Below are 12387 nucleotides of genomic sequence, written 5' to 3' on the forward strand. Positions count from 1 at the left end.
GTTTGTCTTTTTTTATAAATGCGTTTTGATCTAGAAGCCAAATATGCTTACCTTTTGTAGAGGAGGAAATACTGAAATTATTCATCAGTGACAGTACAGAGGAACAGACACTTAGAATGCCTATTCTGTGCCCAAAATTATGTGAGAAGCTTTACATAGGTCACCTTACTTGATCCCTCACATCAGCTCTACAGGCAGGTATTATCATCCCCATTTGATAGATGAGGAGCCAAGAGAAGCTGCTTCGCAGATTAAACTGGGTCAGAGGCTGAGCTAAAGTCAGAGCTGGACCTGCTTTGACCATCTGCGACTCTGTAAGTAGGCTAGAATCCCTTATTGTAACCTTGTGGAGAAGTAACATTCTCAAATAGTTTATCTTATTTGGATAAAATACATACTGTCACACTCTTGTGTTTCTTTTAAAATCATAATCATACAAAGTAACCACTATTTTTTTTTTCTTTCTAGTTCTTATTGGCTAGGACAATAGAGAAAACGCTACAAGGAAGGCATAGTATCTATCACTTGCTGTCCCTGACAAACATTAGCATAAAATTTGTTTTCAAATGATGAGCATCTAAGGTTTTCCTTATTTTGATAGAAATTAACTCTGCAATTGTGTCTGATTCTTCTACTTGATAGCATTCCTGCCAGATCCCTTCACACAGCCCATTTGTCTTTGTATGAGACGGGAAAAAATGATGCTTCTCTTGTTTCATCAATTTTTCCCTCCTCATTTTAACTTACAGAGTGAAAAGGGTACTACCTAAGCTTGAATTCTAGCCTGAGAGCAAAGATGAGGTCAGTTGCCAAAATTAGGAAGTTAATCTTTTGACATTCCATTTGACATTCCAAAATGACCTCTAGCTCATTTTGAAAATATTCAAAACAGCTGTATTTTGCATTACACTTTTTAAACAGTTTTCACCACATGTACTTGTTGATTTCTTTATTGCTAGTTATGGTTAACACAGAAAACTGCAGAACTGTTTCCTGGTTCAAGAAAATTCAAGGTGAAGAGCTGACATGTTTTAAAGGTGCTTTGCAGTCAGTGCCTTTAGACTCTTAAAAGGACTGGATCTGATAGACCTGTTTCCAGGGGAAGAATTGGGGAAGGAAACATTCTTCATTCTGAGGACATGACTCTTCCTTGCTGGCACAGACAGCCAGGGTCGTCAGTGGCCAGTAAGGACAAAAATGGACAGCTCCGTGACCTAGCCTTGACACGAGTGGATTGGTCAGCAGGTGTTCTTTTAGGGAAGGTAAGCAGTTACCTGAAGTATCATTTCCCACAAGTTTATAATTAGGAGGTGCCCACCTGCCATAGGGCTTCCCTGGTGGCTCAGATGGTAAAGAACCTGCCTGCAATGCAAGAGACCCAGGTCCGATCCCTGGGTTGGGAAAATCGCCTGGAGAAGGGAATGGCAACCCACTTCAGTATTCTTGCCTGGAGAATGCTATGAACAGAGGAGCCTGGCAGGCTACAGTCCAAGGGGTTACAAAGTCGTGTCAGACTTGACACAAGTGAGTGACTAACACTACTACTACTACTTACCATAGGATATGACAAGCTTGGAATCTGGGCTTCCATTTGAACTGTGTGACTGGCAGAAAGCCCTCTGTCTGGGAAGTATAATGTGGAGCCCAACACACACCAGGCTGGGTAGCAGGCATTTTTACAGATGGCAACCTCATTGAAGGGAGCTTAGTGCCCATCCCAGGAGGAAAAAGCCTGCCTCTCAGCTAGAATATGCCCCCAAGCTACTAAAACAATGCTCCTCCTTCCACTCCCAGTTTTCAAAAACATGACTCATAACTGAAGCAGCTTATTACCACAATTATCACTCAGATACACAGATCTGCATCTGCCTGTTCAGACTTGAATTCAGATGCTCCAGGTGTCAAAAACCAGCCAAAAGCAGAGCCAGGAGCTCTCTTACACGTTAAATCTAATTTCAAGTTCTGAGGAATTCAAACAGCACAAAAATGCCAGGCCCTCGGGCTCCGGTCGCAGGCTGTAGCAGGCAAGCTTTGAAATCACCACATAAGAGCAACTTCATGCTTAATGAAATGCTTTGCCTGTTTTTCCCAGGCACCAGAGAACAGGCTGAGACCCTCAATGTTTCTGGTTTTTTTTTTTTTCAAGTTCACCTTTGGACTAGACACACACAGAGTCTCCGTGTGGCCATTCAAAGTCAGATCTCTGCCATTTAGAAAGAACTTGGAACCGCTTTGGCCCTGGGCTCAGACAGGAAGGGTGGGGTGACTTTTGACCAAGTTAAGCTGCTGTACTTTAAATAAACTGATCCAAAATAAAGTTTACAAGCTTTCTAATTAAAGAACTCACTATTTAGCAGGTAGAAAGAAACCGTTTCATTAGCAAAGAAAAGGCTGAGCGGATGGTTTTCACTGAGCCTGTGCCTACCTCGCCATCCTCCAGCTCCACGTCTAGGAAGTCGAAGTCTCTGAAGACCCGGAACTGCTGCTCGCTGTTGGTGTCATCCATGTTCTCCTGCTCCCGGGCCCCGTCCTCGGACGACACCAGGCTCGTCTGATGCTCCAGCAGGTCCAGGTCCCCGCACGACGAGAAGATCACCTGTGAACCGAGAGGGCTCTCCTGAGAAACCGCTCTCCCTTCGGTGGTTTGAGCTACAGAACCCGTAACTGGCTCCTCGTAGCACTGTATTTCCAGTACACACCTAATTCCTTAAGTGGGTATTTTTAGAATGTTCTCTTATTATTTATGTTGGACAGGTGCCTTCAGATTAAACTCGTTGCAAAGACGCAAGTTCACGTACTAGGAAAATGTTAGAGTCAAATCGTTGCTTCTTAATGAAGACTGGATCCTACGTGTGTGTGTGTGTGTGTGTGTGTGTGTGTGTTTGAACTGAGCGTGTCTGTGTTCACAGACAGTCTACAACAGCCAAGAAATTTTCCATTGTTTCTACACTGACTGAGGTTAGAAACTGTATAGATTCACATACACATACACATCACATACATATTATCACCTAAGAGTTTAAGGACTACTGATGCCAACAAAATGTGTTACTATAGAACGAACTGTGAGAGCAAAGGATTTAACCCTTCGAGAGAGAAATCAGGAACTGGTAAAGAAAAAGAAACCTAAGTCAAGAAGTACAGAACTTGTTCATTTGAATTACAGAAGAGAAGCTGAGCAGCCGTGTTCAGAATTCACACTCAAATTCCTGTCCTGTTGACTTAAACAAAACTTTTTTTTTTCTACTAAAATTTTAGTATGTCAGCATTTTAAAATTATATGTATAGGTTCATTTTTCTTGGGCCATTTTAATATAACTTCTTAGGAATAACAGACTTGACATAAATCTAAATGTTTTGCTCTGCAGCCTCTCCTGAACATATAGACTGATATTAAACAAAATGAACAATGTTCTTTTAATTTAACCATTATAACCTCTTGGTCTTCCTTGAAAGTAAAATTTCATTCATAAGAATTTAAATATAACAACTGTCTCTCAACAGGAAAAAGTAAATGGATTTTAAATATACTTTTTTTTCCTCCTGTGTTTTAAGAACAGTCATAGGATTTGCACTAGGTTTTATACAACGGCACAACACACAGTCCGTACAGGGGTTGCAAATGGGTACCTGAGATAAAACAGCACTGATGACCAGCCACCTAGTCAGGGAGAGATGAGAGACTAGAATTCTTTTTTTTTTTTTTAATGTTGTGTCAGTTTCTACTGTATAGCAAAGTGAATCAGTTATATGTGTATATATATCCCCTCTTCTTTAGATTTCCTTCCCATTAGGTGACTACAGAGCGCTGAGTGGAGTTCCCTGTGCTATACAGGAGGTTCTCATTAGTCATCTATTAGTATTTTATACATAGTATCAATAGTGTCTGTTCAGTTCAGTGGCTCAGTCGTGTCCGACTCTTTGCGACCCCATGAATCGCAGCACGCCAGGCCTCCCTGTCCATCACCATCTCCCAGAGTTCACTCAAACTCATGTCCATCGAGTCAGTGATGCCATCCAGCCATCTCATCCTCTGGCGTCCCCTTCTCCTCCTGCCCCCAATCCCTCCCAGCATCAGAGTCTTTTCCAATGAGTCAACTCTTTGCATGAGGTGGCCAAAGTACTGGAGTTTCAGCTTTAGCATCACTCCTTCCAAAGAAATCCCAGGGCTGATCTCCTTCAGAATGGACTGGTTGGATCTCCTTGCAGTCCAAGGGACTCTCAAGAGTCTTGTCCAACACCACAGTTCAAAAGCATCAATTGTTCGGCACTCCGCTTTCTTTATAGTCCAACTCTCACATCCATACATGACCACTGGAAAAACCATAGCCTTGACTAGATGGACCTTTGTTGGCAAAGTAATGTCTCTGCTTTTGAATATGCTATCTAGGTTGGTCATAACTTTCCTTCCAAGGAGTAAGCGTCTTTTAATCGATATTGTATATATTGTCAATCTCAATCTCCCCGTTCATCCCACCCATCCTTCCCCTGCCTGGTATCCGTATTTGTTTCTACATCTATGTCTCTGTGTCTGCTTTGCAAATAAGCTCACTTGTGCCCTTTTTCTAGGTTCCACATACAAGTGGTATCACATGGTGTTCTTCTCTTTCTGACTGACTTCACTCTATGACAGTCTCTAGGTCCATCCACGGAGAGACTAGCACTCTGATTGCCTCAGCTGAATGCTCCCTTTCCTAGTTAGTGTGGCTTTTCGTATTTGTAACACAGTAAACAGTTCTAGCTTGAAAGGCCACAGCACAGAAGCAGGCAGTTGGGATCTGAAGGGGAAAGTGTAACCACAGGGACAGAGAGAAGTGGCCCTCGCTGGCTGTGCTGCTGTGGAGATAAAGGCTGCCATTCCCCTTCCTGGTGGGCTGGGAGGCACCGTCCGCTCTCCCAGTTGTCATCCCTGGTCCCTCTGCCCTCCGTGATGTCACAGGAGCAGCAGCAAACCCACCAGTCAGCAACTTGGAAGGTAACTTCAAAGGAGGCAATGCTTCTTGCTGGAGCACATTCCAGGGTGATAATAAGTATCAGCCTTTACTCTAGGAATCTATGAGTCTCTCAAATTTCACACAGTCATGAACTACATTAGCATATACATTTTGGAATTTTAAAAGCAATTCCACAGAGAAACCGTTTGCTGGTTCTTACTTTACTTGAAAATAACTTGGTTTGCAATCTTTTCTGGTTACTAATAAAGATGCTATAATACAGATGAAATAAAAATACCTGGCAAAACCAAACCTTTTGCCGCAGTGTTCGCACACATAATTTTAATTTTCTAAATGTTTAAAAAAGCTTCAGAAGTTAACTTCTGGTACTTATTATTCATTTTATTTCAAAGCCCAATGGTATATATATTTTTCCAACTGTAAAATCAGTAGAAGTTTATGCAAGAAAAAAACATATCACTGTTTGCACCTTTACATGAGTAAAATAGTGACATCACGTTAAGAAATGTGTGTACAGAGTCAAATTATACGCCAAAGGAATGTATATCGCGTACAGCAGTGCAGCAGAGTCACATACACCTATTTTAAGAAAGTCTGGGTATATTCTTTAAAAATCAAGATACTAAAAAATAAAAATAACTTGAGTTTTTATTTACCAACTTGAGTTTCTATTTGCCAGCTGGAGCAGACAGCCAATAACATCTTTCAGTGTTTCTGAACTAAGTAAGATTAAAAATCATAGTGTGGAGACAAGTCTAAGAGATTGATCAAGATGATGGATATCACACTTGTAATTCATAGTTGAATCATCTAAACTACGAGACCAAAAGCAATACCAAAAGCGAAATAAATATGACACACGACAGAACTTACGGATGGATTCTTGCTTAATCCTACTTCCTGGCCACACAGAGAAAGGACGTGCACCAACTTCTCTTTGGTCCTCTTCTGGAAAAGAAGCACACAGGTTTTAATCTGGGGACCTGTGATCAAATCTGGTCTCATCCTGTGGCCATCAGCCACACGGGGCTAATTACTGAGATGTACCCAGTGAGAACAGAGAGATGTAAAACACAGGAAGAGCTGGTATGAAAGAAGAGTGTGAAATAGCTCATCAATGACTAAATACTGATTATATGCTGAAAAATATTTTAGACATATTAGCTAAAATGTTACTAAAATTAACTTGACCTGCTTTTTTTTTTTACATTTTTCAAAAGATGACTGTTAAGAATACTTAAATGAGGCTCACATTGTATGTCTACTGGACAGTGCTGATCTGAACATTCCTAAGGGAGAAGATATGAAAGTCAATCCCTTGGTTCTTAGCAGATACTCATTACTCCCCTTGGTTATCTTTCTTGTGTGCTACAACTTTCAGTCATTAGCAAGCCCTTCATTACACCTAAATTAAATCTCTTATGTTACAATACAAATCTCTTTACCCCAAATGGGAGGATAGCTTTACTTTGCGCAGATTTATATTTGATTATTTGCAAGCCATGTTAAATCTTTCTCAACTTATTCTTCCTATAGTTAAACAGATTCAATTCCTTTTGCTTTTCTTCATAAACCTTACTTTTCAGTTCCTTAAGCATTGGGATTCTTCACAAACCATCACATTTTCCAATGACATAGATAAAGTAGGTCTCAGAATGATGGGTGAGTTGAGAATGAAAAAGATGAGTAACCAGAGCCTAAAAAATGTCAACATGCTTCAGAACTACTCTTAAAGCAATCACCCTAATCGCTTGAAAATGACTTTTTTCCTTTTTAACCTGATTTAAGTTAATAGAGAGCCTGCAAGGAGGCCAGGATCATTCACAGATTTTCCTTCTTGATGTAACTCAGTTCCCTGCATCCTTCTTGAGACACTCAGTATGGTGTCACTTCAAGGTCAAAGACAGGAGGCCCTTGGTGTTGAAGAATGGCAGAAGATTCCTTAACCTCTTTCTCTAGGTTTTAGTGGGCATTCTGCAGTTCTGGGAAGGAATCAACACAGAGGAACATGGAACGGGGCTGTGCATGTGTCTTTTTTCCAAACCCCCAAGAGAGTAGAGCAGGTTCTCTGTCCAGCCCACAGTGAACACCCGCTGAGCACCAGCTCGGCTCCAGCAGGGGCTGTGCTGGGGGCTCCATCTTCCCAGCCTCTGAGAGAGAGGATGAGTCCTGCTGGGCGTGCACACTAAGGGGTTTCCCTCTGCACAGCGTCCACTTCTCCTTCTCCTAGTAACGCAGCTCCTTTTCATATTGGGATGGCTCTTCTCCCACCAGGAGACACTTTTCCTCCCTCGTAGGGATTGCAAGAATCCTTTCTCTATAATGGGGCTTCCCTGGGGGCTCAGATAGTACACGATCTGCCTGCAATACAGGAGACCCAGGTTCGATCCCTGGGTTGGGAAGATCCCCTGGAGAAGGGAATGGCAACCCACTCCAGTATTCTTGCCTAGAAAATCCCATAGACAGAGAAGCTGGTGGGCTACAGTCCATGGGGTCAGCCAAGAGTCAGACACGGCTGAGCGACTAACACTTTAATTTTCTCTAGAATTGCTGTGGATGTCAGGGAGGGAAGGCCTCTACCCCGAAATGGTCAGAGACAAAGACCATGTAAATCTGGAGCTGCCAGAGGTCGCTGGTACCTCACAGGGAAGAACCTGCCTGAGGATGAAGTCAGCAGAGAGGAAAGCAGGACTTTGGGACGGGAAGGTGGGGCCATAAGGAGGAGGGAGAGGGTCTAAGGATTGTGTGTGCTAGAATCCAGCTCCACTTGAAGCCACAATACAGGAGTGAACACATGCCTTTTTCACTTCAGGCAGTTTTTCACTGGGCTTCTGGCACATGTCACCCAAAGAGCCCTAAATAATGCACAGGTTTCACTCGACAGCAAGTCCGGTGACATCAATAACCCATAGAGTGAATAGAGACAAGGCAAGCACGGAGGAATCTGGGCGCCTGCTCTGCTCATGTCAGCCATGCGTGAACCCCTTGACTGGATCCAGGGCCAGTCCACAGGACAGCGTGCAGCCCTGCCACAGAGGATTGGTTGGGAGAACTAGGATTTATTATTTGGAGGAAAGAGGACTCATCTGGGTGAGTGGTAGAGGGGGTAGGTTAAGTGTCTGAAGGGCTGCCATGTGAGAGATCTGATTTGCATTTTCTAAGCCTTAAGAGAACTAGGATCAATAAGTAGAAGCAACAGAGTATCACACTTCAACTCAACATAATGAACTCTTCAAAGAGTAAAGGGGTCCCCTCGGAATACGGATGCCATGAGCTCCTCATCACTGAAGTGCTGATGCCCAGGTGGGTGACATCAGGAGGGTGGCTGCCCAAATCGCGTATCACAGCTGGATTCAATGGGCCCCCTAAGCTCCTGTCCAATCCTGCGAGTCAAGGACTCTTTACCTGGGAGTACTGGGGCCTTTTCCAGCTGACAGGGACAAGGACGTTGGAGTTGGAGCCTGAGGAGGTGGAGGATGCACTCCGGGTGACGGCCATGGCCCTGGGCTTCCCATCACGCCCAGAGGAGTTCTGCAGTTCATCATACCGTCTCCCAATGATGGGCGTCTGCAGGGAAAAGAGCAGAGAAGCATACATTCTTCTGTCTCATCCACAATCCTTAGTACGTGGCTCGGTCTCCCAGCAGCAACCAAGAACTGCTTATTTGATGAAAATGTAGAGAAGTTCAGTGTTACACGGAGGCTCATTTCCCTGATGTTCAAGAACACATCCTAAACCATTTTGCTTCCCTAGTGGCTCAGATGGTAAAGAATCCGCCTGCAATGTGGGAGACTGAGGTTCAACCCCTGGGTTGGGAAGATACCCTGGAGAAGGGAGTGACTACCCACTCCAGTGTTCTTGCCTGGAGAATTCCATGGAAAGAGGAGCCTGGTAAGCTACAGTCCCTGAGGTTGCAAAGAGTCAGACACAACTGAGTGACTAACACAAAAACCATTTTGCATCTTCAACACCTTCCCACCCTCTTGAGCAACTGAAAACAAATCCAATTGCTTGTTCTTAAATGCACTTCAGAAATGACTGTAAAGATGAGAAGGGAAACATGCAGGAAAGCAAATTATTTTCAGATGTTTAAGCTTGAAAGACTTTTAAGACCAAAATTCCTTCCCTTCATTCCAACCTGTAATCACCAACCTTATACTCTCAAGTATTTAAAAATTTATTTAAATCTATGTTTTCAGTTATTTAAATGAAACAGTCAGGGCCAGGTTCTTGGGCAACATTTAAGAAATTTCACTTCCTGAGAGGTCTGTAATGTGGTAGCTGGGGAGGCAGCACCTCCCAAACTTCAGCCCCAAGGGGGTCTCTGCAGAAGCCTGTTCACAGGCCCACATTCAGAGATGAGAGACACTGGCTGGGCGTGTTCCACCTGTCTCTCCAGGCCCATCTTTCTGGAGCAACTGGGTATCTGGGGCGTGCAGCTGACTGGCTACAGGTCTTCTGTACCTCTTTTGAATAGAATGCTAACCGGTGCTGCTAAGTCGCTCAGTCGTGTCTGACTCTGTGTGACCCCATAGACGGCAGCCCACCAGGCTCCTCCATCCCTGGGATTCTCCAGGCAAGAACATTGGAGTGGGTTGCCATTTCCTTCTCCAATTTGGAACAGAATAAACTTTAGTAAAAGAGTAAGCACCCCTCTCCTACCCTAGCAATATAAACTGTTTAAAATGGAAAAATACTGATTTGATACCTTAATGTCATATATAAACATCACAACAGTAGCAATAAACAGCATCTCACCCTGAGTGTTGAATGGTCAATGGGACGATTGTTTGAAAAAACCCAATCTGGCTGCAACTGAGCCGATAAGTTGCATGTCAGCAGACCTAGTTTATTCCTTCAGTGAACTGATTCATTCAGCCAAGCTGAAGCATGTGCATGAAGTACGTTCATGCATTAGACACTGTACAGACCGTAATTACAAAGTGGACAGACCATGGTTTCTGCTTTAGGGGGCTTAGCGGTCATGGGGTAAGAGAGACAGGAAAGCAAATGTATTTTTATATCTTAGACTAACATACTTAAGTGCAGGTTTCCAAAAGTTTGTTCATGGACCAGCAGGTAAATCGGACTATTTTGTGTCCTCTTTTCTTCCTGACTCCTTAGTTTGGTTCATAGGTCTCTTCTCTCCACACTCCTTTCTTTCTCAAGGCAAGAATTTAAATGGTGGTACTGTAAAAAGCAGTGTGGGAGACTTCCCTGATGGTTCAGTTTTTAGAACTCCATGTGCCCACTGTAGGGCCCGTGGGTTTGATCCCTGGTCGGGCAGCTAAAATCCTGCATGCCATGTGACCCCACCAAAAAAACTGAACTTAATAAAAATGAAAACACAACATATCAACTTTAAAAAATTGTTAAAGAAAAAAAAGCAGTGTGGCTTGGGGAAATGACCATAAGGGCAGATTCCATAAATCTCGGTCATTCACTGGTTTGGCTACAGTTCAGGAAAGAAGGTTGCAGATACCAGACAGGACGTGGCAGCAGTCAGATAAAGAATGAGTGAAGCTCACGGTTTAAAATGCTTAAGATCATTCCATTTTAAAAATTGTCTTTTCTGTGGAATCGTTTTTACATAACTGAGGCTAGCTTCTATTTTTAAAAGCTGCCAAATGAGAGCCCCTGTGAATGTGTTCTTAAAAAAGAAAAAAAATAGGACCTCATTAGGCCTTAGAAGCTTTCATGTGACATAAATGTAAAGGAAGCCCTCCTTCTCCAGGCAGCTAGTTTAGAACTTTGCTCCTATGCATTCACGCTAAAGTTCACGGGAACAGTTAACATACCTCTGAGATATCAAAGTGGAAGTCTAGGGTTTTTCCAGGTAATTCCTTGGATGAGCTCGTCCACACTCGATGTATTTCTATCTTTGAGAGGTCGCTGTGTTGGTAGGAAGGCAAAACGAGGCTGGCCGATCGAGAAACCACCAGCTTCAAAATATTCAGAGCTTCTCTCCAGTGAATGCTCTGAAGGAAATGAAACAGTCAATACTTAAAAACTTACTTCATTAAAAAAAAACTAACATGCTCCTAGCTACTGAAGCTTCTCATGACCTGTCAGAACTCACTGATTTAAAACAGTGCAGGAAATCCTTTGATAAGTAAAAGGCAAATGACATAAAAAAGATAATTTATCTGTAGGAGGAGCTACATTTAGGAAACAAGCAAATAAAAAAGAACAGTTTTGTCCACATTCAAATAAACAAGTTTAAAATAACAAGGTACCACTTTTGCTAATGAGGTACTTCCTTAATTTGAAAAGCAAAACAAAACAAAAAAAGCTCCAGCCCCCATTGCAGTTACGCTACTGTTCCCTCACTCCTCAAGATTCTCCCTGCCTCCAGTTTCCATCTACGCTTCCCACTTCTCTGGCTCTTTCTGCTCCATTTGCTTCCTGGGCGTCTGACCTCTGCCCTCAGCCCTCTTCTCTTCTTGTCCGTGTCTTCCTCATGACCTAACCCCAGAGTCTGGGAACCATTCTTAACTCCCCTCTTCCCTTCCTCCTGAGAATCTGACCCCTACCCCTGCCCACCTCCATTCCTGTTGGCACTGCCTCAGCTGAATCCTCCTTGGACTATTTCAGTGGTCTCTTAACTGGCTTCCCCACTTGCAGCCTCTCCTTGGGTCCATCAAACCCATTCCAGCTACAGTGATCGTTCCAGAATCTTCAGCTCAAGCCACTTCCCCGCTTAAACATCTTCAAGAGCTCCCCCTGGTGGACAAGGAGGAGTCCACACTCTTCGAGCAAGGCCTACGTGGGTAATCTCCCCCGGAATTCGCCATCCCAGCTGATGTCTCTAGCCTCTGTGCGTTTCCTCATGCTGTTCTCTCATCCTGGAATGCCCTTCCTCTCCTTCCTTATCAAACTCCTACTCTTCCTGAAAGTCTCACTGTGTTTCACCATCTTTGTGTCTCTGACAACTCCCAGGCAGACCGAGACACTTTTCCCATAAAAATACTGAACATGGATAACCAGCCTGATAAACGTTATTATTTGTCTAGGACTTGGAATAAAAGCACATGAAGTAAAACGCATTCCCTTCATTGTTAACTTCTGCACAAGGGAGGTCATGGTTTGATATGAAATTAGCCACCATTCAGTAAAGATCTCAAGTACCAGGGATGATCCACAGGCCTAAGAACAGGTAGTCTAATAAAACAAATTTTTTTTTTTTTTGAACAAGGGGCAAAGATGTGAACTGCCCCTCTGTCTCTCGTGAGTGTCAAGTGAGAAAGCGATAATGAACATCTACCACATGGTACAACTGTTACTGGAGCAATGCCACTTGGAGGAAAAAAAAAGCTTGAAAATCATTTTTAGTATTTGCAAATTCTTCAAGTAATGTGACTGGTGAAGTGAAGATGGGGAAAAAAATGTTTAAAGTTGTCAAGCTTAGTCAATGAATTTAACCAGAGAAAGC

At 43.2% G+C, this 12387-nt stretch overlaps 1 protein-coding gene across 1 annotated transcript in view; it reads right to left on the minus strand.

The window, feature by feature from the left end:
* The window catches only part of FRY (FRY microtubule binding protein), a 248280-nt gene that overhangs the window by 26591 nt on the left and 209302 nt on the right, over positions 1-12387 (minus strand). The window contains 4 exon segments of the mRNA XM_070380441.1: positions 2426-2596; positions 5829-5903; positions 8361-8522; positions 10754-10933. Of these exon segments, the coding sequence (XP_070236542.1) occupies positions 2426-2596; positions 5829-5903; positions 8361-8522; positions 10754-10933 (588 nt within the window).

This window comes from Bos mutus, chromosome 12 (genome assembly GCF_027580195.1).
Source record: "Bos mutus isolate GX-2022 chromosome 12, NWIPB_WYAK_1.1, whole genome shotgun sequence".
Classification (NCBI taxonomy): domain Eukaryota; kingdom Metazoa; phylum Chordata; class Mammalia; order Artiodactyla; family Bovidae; genus Bos; species Bos mutus.